The sequence below is a fragment of the Motacilla alba genome, chromosome 4A (genome assembly GCF_015832195.1).
Source record: "Motacilla alba alba isolate MOTALB_02 chromosome 4A, Motacilla_alba_V1.0_pri, whole genome shotgun sequence".
Classification (NCBI taxonomy): Eukaryota; Metazoa; Chordata; class Aves; order Passeriformes; family Motacillidae; genus Motacilla; species Motacilla alba.
The window spans coordinates 16,953,392-16,972,097 of record NC_052045.1 but is presented as its reverse complement, the minus strand read 5'-3'; the positions used below and the strand labels follow the sequence as shown (position 1 = coordinate 16,972,097).

General features: G+C 45.1%; 1 protein-coding gene across 3 annotated transcripts in view; it reads right to left on the bottom strand.

The window, feature by feature from the left end:
• CAPN6 (calpain 6) overlaps positions 1–16,242 on the bottom strand; it is a 54,102-nt gene extending 37,860 nt beyond the window's left edge. The window contains exons 1-3 of one of the 3 annotated variants that reach the window (XM_038122846.1): positions 15,987–16,242; positions 9,719–9,805; positions 8,738–8,909 (exon numbers count right to left, since the gene is read on the bottom strand). In XM_038122846.1, coding sequence (XP_037978774.1) covers positions 8,738–8,902 — 165 coding nt within the window. In that variant the 5' untranslated portion in view covers positions 8,903–8,909; positions 9,719–9,805; positions 15,987–16,242. Of the gene's footprint in view, positions 1–3,118; positions 8,626–8,737; positions 8,910–9,718; positions 9,806–11,750; positions 12,385–15,986 lie in introns of those variants that run through there. The other 2 variants (XM_038122847.1, XM_038122848.1) reach the window with 2 other exon arrangements.
• Between the last annotated feature and the right edge of the window lie 2,464 nt (positions 16,243–18,706).

Sequence of the window (18,706 nt, the reverse complement as noted above, 5' to 3'; positions counted from 1 at the left end):
TGTGTGAGAGGAGTCCTGGGGGCACCACACACAGCTCTGCTCCACTTCCTGCCTCCAGGACCCAAACAGCAGGGAAAGAAAGTGCTTAACAACAGATCTGCAACAACCCTGTGTGTCTGGTGACTGCTCAGCCCAGTCACTTCTCCTTGGACCCATCCTCTTTCCCATCACTACTCCTAGTAAAAAAAAAATGAAATTATTTCCCTTACAAAGCTACCACCATTGAAATTGTACAGCACAGATTCTGGGGCTCTGCCTGCCTTCCAAATGCCTCAGATTTTCCCTGGGGTGACAAAGCAAGTCCAAAGTACTCCTTCACCCTTCAGCATCCTGCTTCCCAAGCCCCTGCCCCATTCATGTACACACATCCATGAGCATATACCCATTTAAACACATCCCTGCCTGCCTGTTCTGGGTTCATGCCCTCACAGCCCCCCATCCAGGCTTCATTTTCCTGTTAGAAATTGGGTTGGTCTCATCACAGACAGAAATGCTGTTGGAAATGAATCGAGATTTTCAAGCTTGCTGGGGGGGTTACATTGTGAAATTGATAATTGTATTTGAAGTTTATATTGTTTAATTTAAAATTCTCTTTAGCAAAATGCAATCCAATATGAAGTATTTGCTGTTAACAGGATTTTCTCAGGGTCCGATGCCCATCAGATTTCCAGAGACAAACCAGTTAATTATTACTTTGAGGCTTTGGTGACAAAGGTTACTTTAGAATAATGATAGGCCAAACCTGCAGACAAAGTCAACACACATTTTCCAGTTTGTCTGGTGACAGCAGAACACCTGCAGAGGCCGAGGCAGGGCTTGCAGCAGAGATGTCACAGCCACTGAGAAAGGATCAGTGTCATGCTGAACATGAATTAGCACAGTAGCCATGGTGTGGGCATTTCAAGCCTCCCATCCTCTCTTCCTGGGATCAACACAATGTTTCCTCAACTGACTGTTCAGTGTTTTTACTATATTCAACAAGGTATATTTTGTGGCAGCTCTTCTGATGTAGCAATAAAGGCCCTTCCCTTTGCACTGCAGGCTGGCTCCACAAAAGATTAGCGAACAAACACATTAATAATGATATCAGCCTGCAACACAGGAGACTGCTTTGGAGTATTCCTGGTTCTTCAGGAGGCTGCTCTCAGATGTTGGGAGCTGTCACGCATGTTTTACATGCCTGATGTAACAAAAATCCTCCTGTTCGGGTCTTCCTTTTCCATCCAGCTATGAAAAAAAATCCCAAATGAACCTCCCACTTGTGAAACACAAAAACACACTCCCCCCAAAAATACACCTTTGCTATTTCTCAGCCAAGAAAGGGCAATGATCTGTAGGAAACAGCTGCCTGGAGCTCCCTACCTTCACCTGCCAGGGTGCTAGTAGGTGCCACATTTTCTCTTCAGAAGATGTTCCGTGAAAAATAAAACAACTCAACCTCAAAACCTTAGGAGAAAATAATAATGGGAGAAGGGCAAAAATAAAACAAAGCCCACGATGTTTCCAGTGAATTGTTTGGCTGGACACCATCAGAACATCCTGTTCTAAGTACCTTAAATCACCAACAAGGGAAAGCCCTTCAGGGCTGAAAAATGTTTCCTTGCCTCCAAGAAAAAATTCCAATAAATATTTCAGCTTTATTAGCACATTTGGGGAAAAGTTGCAACATTAAAATTAAAACCAAAAAGTATTTTAACCCAGCATTTTCTCCCCACAAAAAAAAAGTGTCACTATTTCTCCCTTCCATTTTTACAAAATGGGTGTGCTCCTCAAAAAGATCAATTCCTTGGAACAGCTGGGACTGTTCTTAACTTCAAAATGATTACAGGATTGTATTAGGGTAGCACAAATAATGACAATGTTATTCTATCATGATGTTCTCCATGAGAACTTCCATTCTTGGTTGGTAAAATGAGAATTCCAGTTCCAAGGGACTCCAGTTACTTTTTTGATCTCTGTAGATCAGTGCATCCTGCATGTATTTGAGTTATTAGAACTTTTATTTAGATTACATTTAGATTTTAACATCCCTTCCAAAATCCTGGCTGCTAAGTGCTTTAGAAAGTTTTGAATTTCAGTGAATTTCCATATATCTCATGCACCAAATCACAATTTACCTCCACTGTTTCTTCACTCCAGGGCAAAACCAGGTGGCCACATCTCTCTTGAAAAACACATTACATTTCCAGCTGCTGGTGAAAATGATTCAAATCAACTGATCTCACCAAATAAAACAAGAAAGCAGATTCTGAACCCAGCTGATAGAGAATTGCAACCATACAGGAAAGGTAAGACTTGTTTTGACCTGGATTTGAAAGACCCTGCCCTCCACTTTTGGACACCTCCTCCTAGGAGCCCAGTTCCCTGGGATCTCAGTTATCCCTGCATTTCCAGTCTGTGGATCACCAGGATGCAAGAACAGCAATAGCTGCACAGAAGATCCCTCACTCCCTCAAATCCACCTCATTAAACAAATAAAGCTCCCGAGGCAGATTTTCAGTCGCTCCAACAAAAAAACCCCCGAGGTTCAGAAGCCAAGTGCCAGCACTAATTTTACCCTTAAAGAAGCCCAGAGCACGATGAAGCCCTGCCCACGCCGGCATCTCAGAGGGGTGGCAGCTCATTGTTCTACCCCCAACACGCACCCACCACCCCTCCCCTTCCCTCCCAGCTCAAAATTAATTCTAACAACGTGAAGACAATTCGACTTAATTGCAGCTGCATCGTCTCCTGCAGGATGCCGCTGCCAATCCTGCCTTTTGAATGCGCAGTTGCCAGGGCAACGGGTGCGAAGAGGATGCTTTTGTGCTGCCACTTGCATCCTCGGGAGCCGTGCCAACCTCGCAGCTCCCGCAGCTGGGATGGGATGGGGTTAACGCCTTCCTCCCCGGGAGCCGCCTGTCCTTCCTGCCATCGCCAGCCCTTGGCAAGCAGCTCCTCCCGCTCTGCAGATCGACACCTGCACGACAGGGACAGATGGCTGCAGCTCAGCTCGACAGCTCTGGGCACCCAGGGTGCTGGAACAGCTCCCCTCAAACGTGCAGCAGTGCCAGACTCCGTTTGCAGGAGCTTTGGGGTACATGGTTTGTACTCAATGAGGAAAGAAAAGATACTTCACCATCATTTAGGAATTATTTTCTTCTGGTGGTTTCCCATCTGCTTGTTGTTGTCCCCTCATCCACCCCCTCTACACTAACAGAAGACTGCACCATGTCTGGAGGACTACATGGCCCCTGCCTCCACAATTTTAACCTAAAAACCATGATTAATGTGTACAGAAACCTCCCATCAATCTGTGATTATCTTCCAGGGCAGACTGCTTCCCAGAGCTTAGCTCCTAATAGCTTTCCTACTTCTTTAAGATGAAGGGTTTAAACTTAGGTCAGAGCCTACTTTGCCTATGACCTTTTATACCACTTTTGAGTCTGCAAGGCTTAAGCCCTTTTATAAAAATTAAAGTGCACTACAATCATTCTCTTTATATGCACACACATGCAGTTAACAAAGAAATATCTGACTTTAAACTTTTCCACAGATAATGAGCTGCAGCTAAAGATCATGAGCTAAATCTGCTTTTAATGGCAAGGAAAACTATTTGCAGCAATGGCAAACGCCTCTGTGCTAGTGCACCCACAGCTAACTACAGCACACAAAAGTGCCTGTTGAAATGATCACCAGTGCCATCTAGGAAGTCCTGAAATCCTCCAGTAGCCCTGTACAGCTGCACTCATGGAGTGAAAGTCTGAAAGTCACCCACTGAAGGATGCTGGACTGTCTGTGGAGGACAACATCCATGGTGTTGAGATCCAGGATGTGACAGACACACAAGGAAAAGAAGCCAGTTCAGGACTGATTTCATCTTAGTGCAAAGCTGAGTCTTTCACAGCCTTTTCCTGCTACTAACAGGTCCCAGAGAAACCCAGCAAACAAGCAAACCACAAGACACTGGCTCACACAGCCTCCAACCTGAAACCACCTTTGTGTCCCCAGCTGTGCTTGAGGCACATGAAAGGATTTGTGAGCTCCCTCAAAGCTCAGCAGAAGTTCAGCACCTTTTGAAACACATTTCCTCACCTCCCAGATGCCACATGTGCCATTATTTCCAGTGCAAACAGGAATGTCAGCACACAGAGCTTTGCAGCTCCTGTTTACCTACACTTGAACAAGAGTCCATAGCCACCAACAGCAGAGAAATGTGCACAATTCTGGGATAGGCAGGGAAACAGAAGCCTCAACCTCAGCTGTTTCAGTACATGTAGCCTTTGCAGAATAAGTAATTATTTCAGGAAAATAATAATTACATAATGCAAATCTTTAAGGATGAGGAGAAGAGGTGGGGAGGGACCCCTATTCTAATTAAGCAAGATGATTGCTGTTGCTCCATGTGGTTGTGATATTTTGTGAAAATCCCTTTGCTAGGATTTTCTTCTCCTGAGAAGCTGAAGGGCCTCAGCTTCAAGTGTAAACAATTTGTGATCTGCTGCTGTGGGATGCAGCAGGTACTTCCTCCATTGGTCACTGTGGGATGTTTCTACTTGGTGGCCAATCCAGGAGGCAGCAGCTCTCGGACTCTCTGGGAGTCACAGAACTTTGTTATTCATTCCTTTCTATTCCTGTCTCGCCTTCTAATGATTCTCTCTGTTCTTTGTAGTATAGTTATAGTGTGGTCTTTTTTAATGTAATATACATCATAATATAATAAACCAGCCTTCTGAAATGGAGTCAAGATCTCTCCTTGCTTCACCAAATCCTAACTGCCCTAAAGACCCACAGTAATAAATGGTGACCCCAGACGTAGCAATAGCTCCATATTTTTAACTGGAAAAAAAAGGGGCTGAAGGAATTAAAAAGGCACATTCAGATGTCAAAAAGTGATCATTTAACCACGAGCCACACTCCAGAAGGGAGCTGGGAGCATGGAGAGGGGATCTGGCAGACCAGGTAAGTGTCACTGTTCACAGGGGCTGTTACAAGCCCATCACTTTGTCACACAGAAGGCAGCAGTGCAGCTGCTCTCAGAGGAGTGCACATCACTGCCATGCCAGCCGATGGCATTCCCCTTTAATATCCACTCTCCTCCAGCTCTGGATTCCCCCCAGGCCCCATCCTGGCAGATATCCCAGGGTGTGAGGAGCTGTCACTCCTCTCCATGCCCCGAAACTGCTCTTGCAGTGGTCATGCAACTGCTCAAAGCCTGATGCAGTGCCAGGACACCTCCCTCTCCTGCAGGCACCACTGGGCTCCACACAAGTCCCAAACATAAGCAGATGTCTCTGGTCTTGTTCAAACTGGAAAACAGGGTCAGACTGCAGTGACACAGCTACAGAGGAGACAGGAATTAAATGATGAAGAGCATTACATCTGGGACATTTGACCTGACAGCCAAATCCTTCATGACCCTCATTCCAAGAAACTTATGGCAACTGGGTTACTGTTGAATATTCTGGAGGGCACTGAGACCACAAATCCTGTCACCGTGGAATAAAGAACATTAATGGAAAATCTGTAAAGTTCACCCAGACTAACAGCCCACACAGGGGTTTGCCCCAAGCTTGCTCTGCCTTCCAAATGAGAGCAAAATCTTAAACAGGTAACAAGGTAGGGGAGGGTTCAGGGTTTCAATTAGCACTTGTAAATATGAAGATGTTTCAGCTCCTGAGACAATGAATCATTTTCCACCAGTTAGAACCAAAAAAAAAAAAAAAAAGCTGGTGCTGCCTCCAGTAAACTCATGAAGGTGCAGAAGTCAGAGCCCCTGAATCCTCGGGCATCTCAACCCTGGGTAAATCACAAACCTGCTCATCCCACACACCCCAGTTTGGGAAGTGGGAAGACACTTGTTCCATCTGTTCTTATCACTGTATCATTCCAGAACACAGTACTGCCTTATTTCCTGGACTTTTCACTTGCATGGTGATAGCCACTCCTGAAAAGGCTGGAAAACTGGTGAGAGGAGTGGAGAATGGGGCCCATGGCATGCAGTGTTTCCAGGAAAAAGGGCACTGGGCTGTGCAGATGCAACTCCCTGCCTTCAGCCAGGTATCTGACCTTTGGAGTTAATGGGAATTTAATCAAACAGAGCAGTGTCCCTCAGTGGGCTGGGACACAGGAGGGGTTTCTGGGGAAGCAGATCAGCAGCTCTGTCTCACGGTGTCTTTCTTTGCTGTTTTCCTGGACACAGACCAGCTCTGTCTTCCCAGAACATCAGGGTGCAATCACAGCCCTCTCATAAAGAGAAGATGCAGATGAAAGCAGAATCAGGGCTTAAAAAACACAGGGTCAAGCAGGGAAACCAGGAAAGCACATGATAAAAGTCTCATTCTGTAGGATCAGACTATTTTCCTTTGTGAATAACTAAAGAACACTGTTTATCTCTGAAGCAAGCTTACCCACTCTTTCCTCACATGCCTGCCTGCCCTGTTCGGGGGATCACTGCTGTTTGTTTAACACTGACAAAGATGTCCTTGAGATTCCATCCTTTCTGTGGGGTCAGTGAAAAAGTTCACACAAACCCGAGGTTTAGTTAAAAATAAGACAAAGTATCCATTCAGCAGTGACAGGAATTCCTGGTATTTTGACAGGGTATTTTCAGCCCATGCTGAGCAGGACCACCACACAGAGGCAGTGTTAACCAGGACAGGTGGCCAAGGATATCCCCTCCTGGCAGGACACAGCTGCCCCCAGCCCCACTTCAGCTTGGCAGAGGGGAGAAACTCCAGGGAAATCACAGGAAAAGAGCAGGATGATGCTAATATCAGTGGGCAGAAAGAATGTCCACTAACCAGAGGGAATGTTTCTTACTGGTTTTCCAACAAACCAGCAGGTTTTCCCCACAGAGCATCTCCCAGGAGGCTTCCTGCACGAGCTGAATTGCTCTGGAAGATGCTGCACCTTTGAAATGGTCATGCTTCAGTTATTTCACAGGTTTATCTCAGAGGAACTGGGGTTAGCAGAGCCCAATGGTCTGAAACACCAGCAAAGGATTCAACCACTAGGAGAGGTTTAGATTAGACACAAGGAGGAATTTCTTTACCAAAAGGGTTGTCAAGCACTGGAACTGATTGCTACTGGAAGTGGTTTTTTAGAGACCTGGTGCTCAGGACATAGCTCAGTAGTCAAAGGGTAAGTGTTGGACTCAGTGATCTTAGAAGACCTTTTCAACCTAGAAGATTCTATGGTTCTGTGCTGTTGGCATCAACACCAGAATTCACCCTCTGAACTTCTGGTTGGCAGAGGCCAGGGACTGGTGGGATATGGTTCAACATCTCAGGAGGGTCAGGTCAATCTGTGTGTGGTTTTATGATAAATGATAATAAAATTTATGTAAATAGAACATTAATTAATATGTGATGCTTCCTACATTAAAATCATGTTTGATGGGTAATAACTGAATGCAAAGCTAATCAATTACACCTACAATTACACTTCAAACCACTGACCACCACCTTGAACAATCTCATACACACAAGAATGGCCCAAAATGGCATCCTTGGCTAGAGTTTAGCTCTTGCTTCACATCTCTTATGAAGAACAAACACTCTTCCTGACCTCACTGTGACTGGTCGCACAGTATTTTCTCTTCTAGGAGGGGATGAAAGACTCCAATAAACAGGAAAGTGCTCAGAAATAAAAATAAACCCACAGACTTTGGAATGTCTTCTTTTTCTTTCCCAAATTTATTCTCCCCATTTTTCAGGCTCATGTCTTACTTGGAAAACTGAAATGAGAAGCAGGAAAGCAACCCTTGGACTGCTCACTAAAATTCCAGCAGATAAGCTGCTGTGAGGAATGAGCACCACCAGGAAAGAAGGAGAGAAGCAAAAAAGAGAATCAGCCTCAAGCCATCCTGGCAAAGAGAGCCCAAAAAAGAGAAGCAGCCTCAGGCCATCCTGGCAAAGAGAGCCCAGCCTTGGTCAGCCTCATCTGCTGTCCCCTGTCACAGAGGACACAGAACAGCAGCAGATGCATATGAAGGACATCACATTGGCATCGTGCTTTCTAAGGAAAGACACCCAAATCTGTGCTTCCAGAAGATTAACTCCAATCCTAAATGTGGACACGGGTGAAGTAAAGGAGTGATTCATCCTGCTTAAGGGCAAAAATACTGCATGCATCTGGCCGGAGGCTTCCACTGTCCTCACCATTACACTCATCACAGTAAGAGAACAGATGATGCTGATGGAAAGCCAGACTGGGAATGGGTTTGTTTTCTTCTGAATTGTTTGCTTATGGCTGTGAACTGATTTAAAAATACATGTGAAGCATAAAACCTCAGAGCAAACCAACTAATAGACCCCAAATATAGGTGGTATTAATGATTTTGAAATGCCTACTACATTAGTTACAATTCAAAGCAAATGACATATTTGTTTTCCTGTTAAGATGCCAGTAAAAGTGGCAAATAGACACAAGCATTCTTGGTGGCTTACAGATAATAGCTGATCTTTTGGCACAGAAAATCACTGGTGGGTAGTTGAAGTTTCACACAAGTCAGAGACAAAATCCACTGTGAATTCAGCATAGCCATGCAGAGACCAGAGCTGCTATCAACCAATAAAGGAGAACTCTCCACTCTCTCTGGGTAGAACTTGCTGCTAAGGCTTCACCAGAACTAAACTGAAACAGCTGAGGGAGAGGGTGGCAGTTCAGAACAGAACAAAGCTTTGCTTAGACACCTCTTGGTGGAAGTGTCTCTGCTGGAGGAGCCAGCAGGAGTGAAAACACATCCATCCTTTACCTTTGGCCGCTTCCATTCCACTTTGCCTTTTGCTGCTGAGTCGTAGTAAAGGGATTCATCTGAGGCTGGAAACTCAGGGTCCTCAAAGAGGATCCCCTGCTGGAGGCACTGCCCCTTCAGCTCGTGGTACCTCTGATCTCGGAAGAGCTGCACTGATGAGGACATCTTCTGTCTACATAAGATCAATATTGGACAAACCATGAAGGCTCTTGAAAGTCCATAGCTGATACCACTCCCTGGTCTTGAACAAGAGAACATGTAACTTGTTCTAAATGAGGTCACTGATTTATTTAAAATAAAACAAAAAAACCCCCCTAGATTATAAATTAGCTTAGGCTAAAGACTGGGAAAGCATAAACCCAAGAAGATCCCATAGATAAGGATCATATTTTTGTCTGAACAGAATTCTTATCAGGAAAGAGCCCAGGCCAGGCACACACCCAACATTTTGCTTTGTCTAATTGATTGGAAAGGTAGCAGAGTGAGGCTTGGCTCGCAGTCTGCACCATGTGTGAAGGGCTGGGCCATCTTTCTGTCCTACATTCTTCTTCTGGCCACTAAAGCTCAAATTATCTACTCCAAATTTGATGCCTAAAAAAAACCAAAACCAGATTTCCACATTTCTCCATCTTAATTTAAGTGACAATACTTTGGCTTGTACTATTGTCTTTGAACTTTATGTTACATTTCAGGGAACTGAATTCCCAGAAGGAGAAAATATTTGCAAATAATTGATGAGAACTAAAAGTATTTTTAAAAAGCACAACAACAATAAAAAACCCAAACAATGTGTTCCCAGAATCCTGACTATCAACTTGGCAGGTTTATGGTCGCACCCACAGAGGTCAAATAAATTGCTTTAAAACATTTTACAAATGAGAAATCAATTACAGAAATCACTCAGGACAGTTTGAAATGGGAGGACATGAGGGATGCTACCTCTGCTTCAAGACAGAGAATGGTGAGAGCACCTGAACTTACCCTGTTTGGAAAGGTCCTGTGTGTCAGTTCCTTTCCTCTTCCTTCTGGACACAGGTTGGAGTTAGAGATGTATCTCCCCTTCCTTGCCTACAGCAACAAAGACAAATACAGGCTGAATTAACCAACATCCTGCTCTGGAGCGTGGCACCACATTGTCCTGGCAGCCACCCACTGTGTCCAGCTGCAGGGAGCTCAGCTTGTGCTCCTTGAGCCACCTGCAGCACAAATTGGATGAGATTCCACAAATCTGCAGGAAATTAAACCAAGCTTTTGCAGGTGTGCAAGTGAGCACAGCGAGAGAAATACAGAAGAGTAATGAGGAACACTTGGAAATGACAAATTTGTCGTGGTCTTTGATCTTGTGAGTGAAAGCTGTTTGTGGATGCCCCATCCCTGGAAGTGTCCAAGGCCAGGCTGGATGGAGCTTGGAGCAACCTGCAATGGTGGAAGGTGTCCCTGCCCATGGCAGGGGTTGGTACTGGATATGCTTTAAGATCCCTCCCCATCAAAGCCATTCTGTGATTCTATTACTTTCTGGTTACTTTTCTCCCTCAATAAAAATATCAAGGCCTCTCACTTGGCAGGTGGCCTCCCAAGACAGGGAAATAGATTTGCTTCCCCTGACAAACCAGTTCTTCAAATTCAAGCGTAGAACAAACTGTCAATTTTACAGAGGTACCTCAGGGACCACAACAAAATAGTCTGACTAATTTGGGTGGGATATAGATTATTTCATGATAACTGGCATTCTTGATCATTAAAAATTCCCCATGAGCTATCTAACATTCTAAACCAAGTCTATTTGTTTTTAAAATAGTCCCTGGGTGATGCGGTTTCTGTCACTGCCTAATTCATTGAGACAGGTCTTTCATGACCTCATTCCCCTGCGCTTTCTCCCCACCTGTCTGCCAGACAGGAGCGTGAGTCCTTCCAGGATTAACACTCCATGCCACAACAGCCTGGAATGTTCTGTGGCAATGCACAGAAGGTGGTGACAAAGCACCGCCTGCCTCGCCCTGGGTGGTACAGGCAGTGCTCAGCAAGGGAAGCACCAACAAGGAGGAGGCTTCTCCTGCCAGTCTCCTCTCCTGCCCCTCTCCAGGCTCCCTGTGACACTTGCAGTGTGTTTTAGGGGCTCCCAGGGCTGCTCATCCTGGCTGCTCATTGTTTCACCCCCACCTAGGAGGCACTGAAGTCCCATCACCATCTGGAAAACCAGGAGGAACCCACTTTCACAGGAACCCAGAGCTGCCCACTTTAAAGTCAATAAAAAGATCTCTTTCTTGTTGGAAAGCCCTCCATCAAGAATGTCAGTGCAGTTTCTATATAACAGCCTGATGGTTTGAGTGCTGAGGATGGAGGACAGCTGAGCTCTCCTCTCCTGGAGTGTTCACCTACCAGGACATGGCCTGAGGCAGACCTGGCTCCCATTCCAAGGTTTATTTTTGAAGCAGCTCCCAGTGTTTGACCCTCAGTTGATGACTGAAGCTCCCAAACAGAAGCACACTCCTTCCTCCTTCCTCCAGGTGGGGCACAGGGCAGCAGAGCATCCCCTGATCCACACCCACAGCTTTACCCTGGCTCAGCTGGCACTCCAACCTTGCAGTGCTGAGGAAACACTGCAGGGCTCGGCAGCTGCTCTGCCAGCACTCCCTGCTCTGCCATGTGATACAGATCAGCTGCGCACAGTGGACTAAGAGACACAGTCCTAAAAATACTGCACCCCAGCCTAGAGACATTCTGTCATTCTGCAGAGAGAAGGGACCACTGCAGGGGAGGGACAGAGGAGAAAAGAAGAGGAGAAAACACCGAAGAGCTCTACAGGTCACCCAATCCCCCGCGGTATCAGCAAAAGTACAGGAGGTCTCACGTCACTGAGCTTTCAACCTCTCAGCTTTTAAGTCTTTCTCTGCCCCTCTGTTTTTCCAGAGAGTTTCCCATTTTGATTAGGAAAAGGGTTTCAGCAGAAGAGTGGAGTTGGTGCAGAGTCCCCTCTTCAGCCTGACCACAGAACAATCTCAGTTTTACTTACAGTTTATTCTCAGAGATGATTCCTCTGCCAGAGCCAGCCAGAGCACAGCTGAATCACATTCAGCACTGGGCAAATAGCAGCCCCTGCCCTTAGGAGCAGCCATTAATTAAAGGGACATTCACTTGAAATCCAGGTATTCACCAGAGCATTAAGGTAAGCTTTGAGTGTTAAACAACCCAACAGTGTTTCTTTACACTCACATTTCCCTGTCTTAACCTTGCTCTCCCCCAGCTACTACACAGGAGATCCACAACAAACAGCACTGACTGTCCAGACAGGCATGTGAGGGAGAACTACACCCTCCTTCATGCAATAAATACACAAGCCTGAACAGAATTCACCCGCTCTCATCCCAGTTTGGTTACTCTGTGTGACCAAGTGACATGCAGGGTAAAAACCCAGGCAGAACAGTTATTGCAGCTGCTGAGCCCAGCCATCCCTCCCACTCCCATCCTGGCCCAAGGGGTTCAGGGACAGCAGGGCTGGGTTTTTCCTAACCAAACCCAGCACTTTGAGCCCCAGAGGCCAAGCAGCTGCAGAGGGTCCTCGGTGCCAGATGAAACTCCTCTGCAAGGAGGAGGCTTGATGTGTTGTAACACAAAAATTCTATCACACACCCCACTTTGCTGTTCCAGCTGCAGGAGTCCAAGGAATTTCCATGCTCAGCACCAGGAGTAAAAGGGCAAAGTGCATTTCCAGGCAGGATTTAAGGCTGCAGTTCAACAAAACTCTGAAAAAGAAACTGATTCTTCCAGAAGTGAATCCTGAGTTCAGTCCCACATTCCTGCTGGTTCAGGAGTCCCTGACTGAGAAGGCCATGGAGGGACGCCAGAAATTATGCACACAGCATATTCCATGCTCTGGGGTAGCCTCCCAGGCTGAGAGAGCTGGGGTGCCTCAGCCTGCAGAAGAGAAGGCTCCAGGGAAACCTCAGAGCAGCCTTTCAGTTCCCAAAGGGAGTTTATAAAAAAGAGGGAGAGCAACTTTTTACATGGGCAGACAGTGATAGGACAAGGGCAAGTGGCTTTAAATTGAAAGAGGGGAGGTTTAGGTTAGGATACCAGGAAGAAATTCTTCCCTGAGAAATGGCACAGGTTGCCCAGAAAAGCTGTGGACTCCCCATCCCAGGAAGTGCTCAAGGCCAAGTTGGATAGGATTTTGAGCAGCCTGGAAGATATCCCTGCCCAGGGTGGTGGGATGAGATGAGCTTTCCAACCCAAACCATTCTGTTATTTTATGAACCCAGTTTGAAGATTATTGTCCATTTGCAGGGACCAAGTTGTCACCTTAGCAGGACTAACAGCCACACCTGGTTCTCAGGGGTTTTTTTGTACGTGCAGTTGTGTGCCTGTCTTGACATCGCACAAAAACCTCCCAGCTCCAAACTCTGCTCCTTCAACACTGACTCCTCACCAAACCTCAAAGCCACTGTTTGGACTACGAGAGCAAAACAGGGACTCAAGTATTTCACTGTTTGCAAACATAGTTTTCTATTTTCCCAAACATCTCTGTCTCCACAGTTTGCTTCAGAACAATCAAACCAGTGAGTGCCTCCAAAAAAGCAGCCCTGCAGCCAAAAGCTTTAAATTGCTCTGAACTGGTTTTCTGTTAAACTAATTAAAGGAACTTCCAGATCTCCAGCTGGAAAAGGTTATTGCTCTTTCTTGCTGTGCAGAGTGATCACAGGTCCTTACAACACAGTGACTTTGCAAATCTGTATTAAGTGCAGGGGAACTTAAAGCAGTTGAAAATCTTCCACTTCATAAACACTGTTGTTTCATCATCTTGGCTGTTCCACTGCTGCTGCTGCAGTAGAAGCATGTCTTCTGGAGAAATTTACTAATTCAAATTCTTTAAACAGCTCAAGACGTTAACTGGGAGGCTTTATGCTGGACTGGATCTCCTCTCTTCCTCTGCGTAAGCCAATAAAAATGTAAAAAGTCAGTATTAAATCTGTGTTGTGTGGATGTGCAATTGCATTAGTAAGAATATATTCAACGTTGATCAAATTTGCTGCACAGGATAATTTAATAGCACCCTGTCCAGTATCAGTGACTGTGATCCAGGGCTCCCAGTAGTTTTGGATGGCAGTGCTCTCCCTCACTGCTGAAATACCAAGTTTATTGTGTGCTCTGGGGATGCCATGATTGTGCAGCATTAGCTCTTCTTTCATCCAGTATTTGGATTTTCCAGCAAAATAAGGTTAGTTGGACTATTTTATAGCCTCTGTAACTCAGGACCTTCATAGGCACATAAAGAAGGTTTCTCTGTTAGCTCAGCTCAAGAATTAGCTACGGGAAGGAGACACAAGCATTTGCCTTCTTGCAGGAACAGGACAGTGCCAACCTTGTTCTGCTGTGCAGTTTTGCCACACTTAAAATCGAGAAAGGAAACTACATATTTTCATCTGGGAGTATCCCAATCCATATCCTATCACTTCTGAGCAGGAATGTGGGGGAGAGCAACTGGACAGCCCACAAGCTGTTTGCTTTCCCAGACAGCATCACAGCCTGGCAGAATTAACAGGCTATAAACCAAAGTTTTTCCACGATAAAATTAATTACAACACTTGTACTGCAACAGCACAGTGCTTAAGCAGGTTTTTCTTTCATGTCTCACTGGGATAGGAGAGGTTCTGTGGTACTTCAGCTGGGAGTCAGAATTCAGATTGCACTGCAGAGGGTGGGTGCTGGGTCAGGACCAGACCTGACATTTCCTAAGCCCAGGAGTGGAGCAGGAGCTCTGCCAAGAACCTGCCACTGATTTTCACAGGTCGTTCTCTCTCCATCTCACCAGTTCCCGGTGAGATAAAGTGCAAACTCATTCTGACCCTTCAGGATGGGAGTACAGAAGCAAACAGCTGCTGAGAAAAGCTGTCCTTGCAGGTGACTGTGCCCCAGGGGGAACAGCTGCACCTGGCATGAGCAGAAACACCCCAAATTTGTAGGGCTGGCTGATGGTCAGGGGTGTGTGGGATCTTTTCAGCTTGAGAACTGAGTGAACTCAATATACACCTGTGATTGTTCAGAAGTACAATGCTGATTTCATAGTCAAAACCACTTAAAGTCCTGGCAGAACACACTCAGAGAGGATAAACTCTGGCTGGACTCCCTCTCTCCCCTCCTTGCCTTTTCCATGGGAGTTTATCCCCAGTAGCTGCCCGTGAAACACTTTTAACTGTTCTCTCTCTCCCCTAAGGCAAGGACAAAGATTTAAAAAGCAATGGCATTAGCAGCAGAGCAGACTTTTGCCTCCACCTGACTTCCAGGTGAAACCTTCAACAAAATCCTGAAATTCTTAAAGATCATTGCAAGCAGAGACAAAACCCGTGGCTCCTTTCAGGATTTTCCAAAGTGCACAGGTGTCCTCGTGTTTCAGGAAACCTTGTCCTTCAGTAGCTTCCAGTATAGCCTCAAAATCAGACACATTTTCAGTTAACATCAGAGAAGTACAATTCCAGTTAGATTTTTAAAAAAGTCATTTAGTACAGTAGGTGGCAATTGTTAAAATTAACACTAATCCAGTCAAGAGATCTATAAAAAGCTCTGAAGAAAATGCAAACAGCATTGTCAATTCATTCAAGCCAAGGTTTTGTGCTGAAACCACAGGAAACAGCTTTCTTCAGAATTCCAGTACCTCTCCATTCTGCCTTTTCACGAAAGTTAGTTTAAATAAAGACGGTAAAAAAAGATTGCAAATTAATCAGTAACTCCTTATCAGGCCACTCCATTACTTTATATATCCACTTATCAATTATTTTGGATACAGTACAAAAATCTCTCCTTCACAAGAACAATGAAATAAAGTAAAAAAAAAAACAAAAACAAACCCAAAACCCTTGAATTTCACAGTAAAAGAATCCACGGAGAGAACTGACAATATTTTGGAAGATCAGAGACAGGATGGCAAATGGAATTACATGAGCAGAGATCAAATCACACTTTCTCAGTCTGGCCCCTTTCTTTGGAATAACTGTAAAGGATGCCTGTAGAGAGAAGAGTGGAGTGGAACTGGTTATCCAGAAGAAAGGAGAGCACCTATGATTTGGCAATAAATCCTGCAATAAAGTTTGGCTCGGAGTTAGCACAGAGCTGTGACTTTTTGAAAGAACTATATATTAAACAAACCCAAGTAATCCAGAGCATTTTCTCACTGTGCTGGCTCGTTGAAGTTCACACAGAGCTTTCCTTCCTGGTGACAAAGGTGTTAATCAGTAAACACCCGTCAGGCACTCACCTGGCTGGGGTCAGACGCTGCTGGGGCACATCGAGCTCCAAAGTGGCTCCTGCAAACATTAATCTCTCGGCTTCTTAAAGTGGAATTCTCTGGGCTGTACCACGATCACATCTCCAGGGGGTGTGTGTTGGGATAACTCTTCCAGGGATGTCCCAGGGACACCAGGAAAGCTCTGAGCTGACCCAAAGTGCAGAGCCTCATGCGCTCCTGACACACAAACATCAGCTGTGGCTGTGGCTGGAACTGTGAATGAACTCTTAAAGAAGGAGATAAGGCCAGGCTGTTTGGCAAGAGTTGCAGGGTTTGTTTGGAATTTTTTTTTCTTTTTCTTTTTTTTTTTTTTTTTTGGTAGGCAAAACAACAGATTAATGTGCACCGTGAAAAAAAAAAAAACACAACAACAAACTTACATTCCTTATTAGGCTGCACAGCACTCATCCTTTTCTCCCTGTCCTAGTAAAGGAATTGGTATCACTTTATGGAGGTAACAAAGTTTAGAACCCAGAAAATAATACATTTCTCTGTGCTGTAGCAAAATAAAAAGCAGGACACAAAGAAATTCTCGTCAAGAAATAGTTTTGGAAAAACAAGCTTCTCTCCATACTTTGTTCAGCCTCAATTTCCTGTTGGGTAAATCCTAAACATCTGGGTTAATTTGACTTGAACTTTTTCTGATTTGAGGACTACAACACCTTAATTTTGCCATTATGTGGCTTTTATTTGTATTTTAGTAAATGTAGTCCCATTTTTGAACAAGCACCATTTCAAAATGCATGACAAAATTTTGTCTGTACCATACTTTTATATATTCTCCCCAGTTTTCTTCCTCCATTTAATCCCCATTTTAGCATAACTGGTCTAAGTTTACAAATAGGTGCATTCCTTCTCCTCAACAGTATTACTGAGCAAACTTCCTAGAGGAGATTGGACCTCAGGGGATGAATTACATCCACAAAATACTCTGAAGATGATTAAGAAGTATCACAAATTTCTGTACTGCAAGGTTCACCGCAGGACTATTTGCTCTTTTACCCCAATTCCTCTTGAATGCACGCTGAAATTTGGACTGAAAGTCCCTGGAAGCTGCCACTACAGTTTTACTATGTCATGAGTTAAAAAGCCTTACAAACTAAAGCCATGTGTTTCCAATTCCTGATTGAGTAAGTAGCCCAGGGTTTCAATCATAATAAAAAGTTGATGCCTGTATATTACACGCACATTGTGATTCATTTGCACAGCTGAGGGAAGAACATGAAAACTCCCACGAGAGCACAACAAAGTTCCACTCTGTGAGCTGATAATAATATTCACAGCTTATAAGAAGTGTTCTCGCAGTAGCTGCCTTTGCTTTGATCCAGTGCAGAACAAAACCATGAGAACTTTTTGATGTGAGTAGTGTAATCCAAGAATTGCATGGGATTTGTCTGGGCTGAGGAGGAGCTCTTGCTGGAAGTCTTGTCAGAAACAGAAATTCCTTTGGACAGGCAGCACGATGAGCTACTCGGATGGCAACTAATAGGAAAAAAACCTGGAGAGGAGGTCTCAGTTACTGTGAACCATTTAACCTTACAACATCGTACCTGAAATCCTTGAATGAAGCCTGCAGCCTTTAGCTTCCTTGGTGGATGTGTCCCCTCCTCTGGACTGGTTTCCATCCATGACTGCGCTGCATCTTCTGGTGTCCCCGTTTTCCTCACTGCTCTCCTGCACAGCCTGCAGGCACCCCCTGAGCAGTGCCCCACCACACTCTCCCCTGCTCCAGATTTGCTGCTTTCCAAACCTGACTCCTCCTGCAGCCTCAGCAGCAAACCAGAGCCCAGTTGTTTTGTAAACAGACATCACAGTGCAAGGAACCACCAGAACTTGCTCCTTCACAAGGTCTTCTATACCCCACATCTGTCTGTTAACATCTTGAGCTCAGAGCCCATCAGAAATTCCTGCCCATCACCTTGCCCACACACTCCACTGACAGGTTCTTGTGTCCCACCAGAGATATGTTCATCTATTATTCACTTAATTTCATGGGGCAATTTATTAATAAAACATGAGGTGGTTTCCAGAAGAGATTAGACTTAAATCCTACATGTTTACTCTACTCTTTCTAATTTAAGCAGTTTGAACAAAGAAGAGCCCAAGAAATCTGAAAACTAAGCAAGATTCACTGACAATTTTCAGAGTTGTGTATCCAGTCATGTCTGATTTTGCTCAACAACAGCATTTTGAACCTGGATCACTCATCCTTCATATTGTGGAATTTTGATAACAGGTTCCTTCCTACCTTGTCCTAAAGCATAAATGACAGGGGGGGTTGGAGTAAGGGATCAGTCCCAGACTGATGGCTTGCTAGCACAGAACCCTCTGCACAGCACTAAGTTAAAGGAAGACAATCCCTAAAACAGAAGGCACAGAAGGGGCTGTGCTTTGCCGCTGTCCACAGACGTCACAAAAGCTGAAGTGTACAGAGCAGGCTTTATCCCCCAACTAACTACCCTGACCACAAACAGAAGAAAAATTTCTAAAAAGACAAGGCAGCACTACCTTGCAGGGTTTGAAGTGGGGTTTGGAGTTATTTTTCAGGCAGGCTGGTCACGGGGGGGAGGAGAAGCAGGGGAACAGCCCTGCAAGGGAAGGGCCCCAGGATTTATTTCCCTGCAGAACACACACGAAATCCACCCTCCCTCCTTCCTGTGAGCCCGGGGAGGAAGGAACGTGGCCGCGAG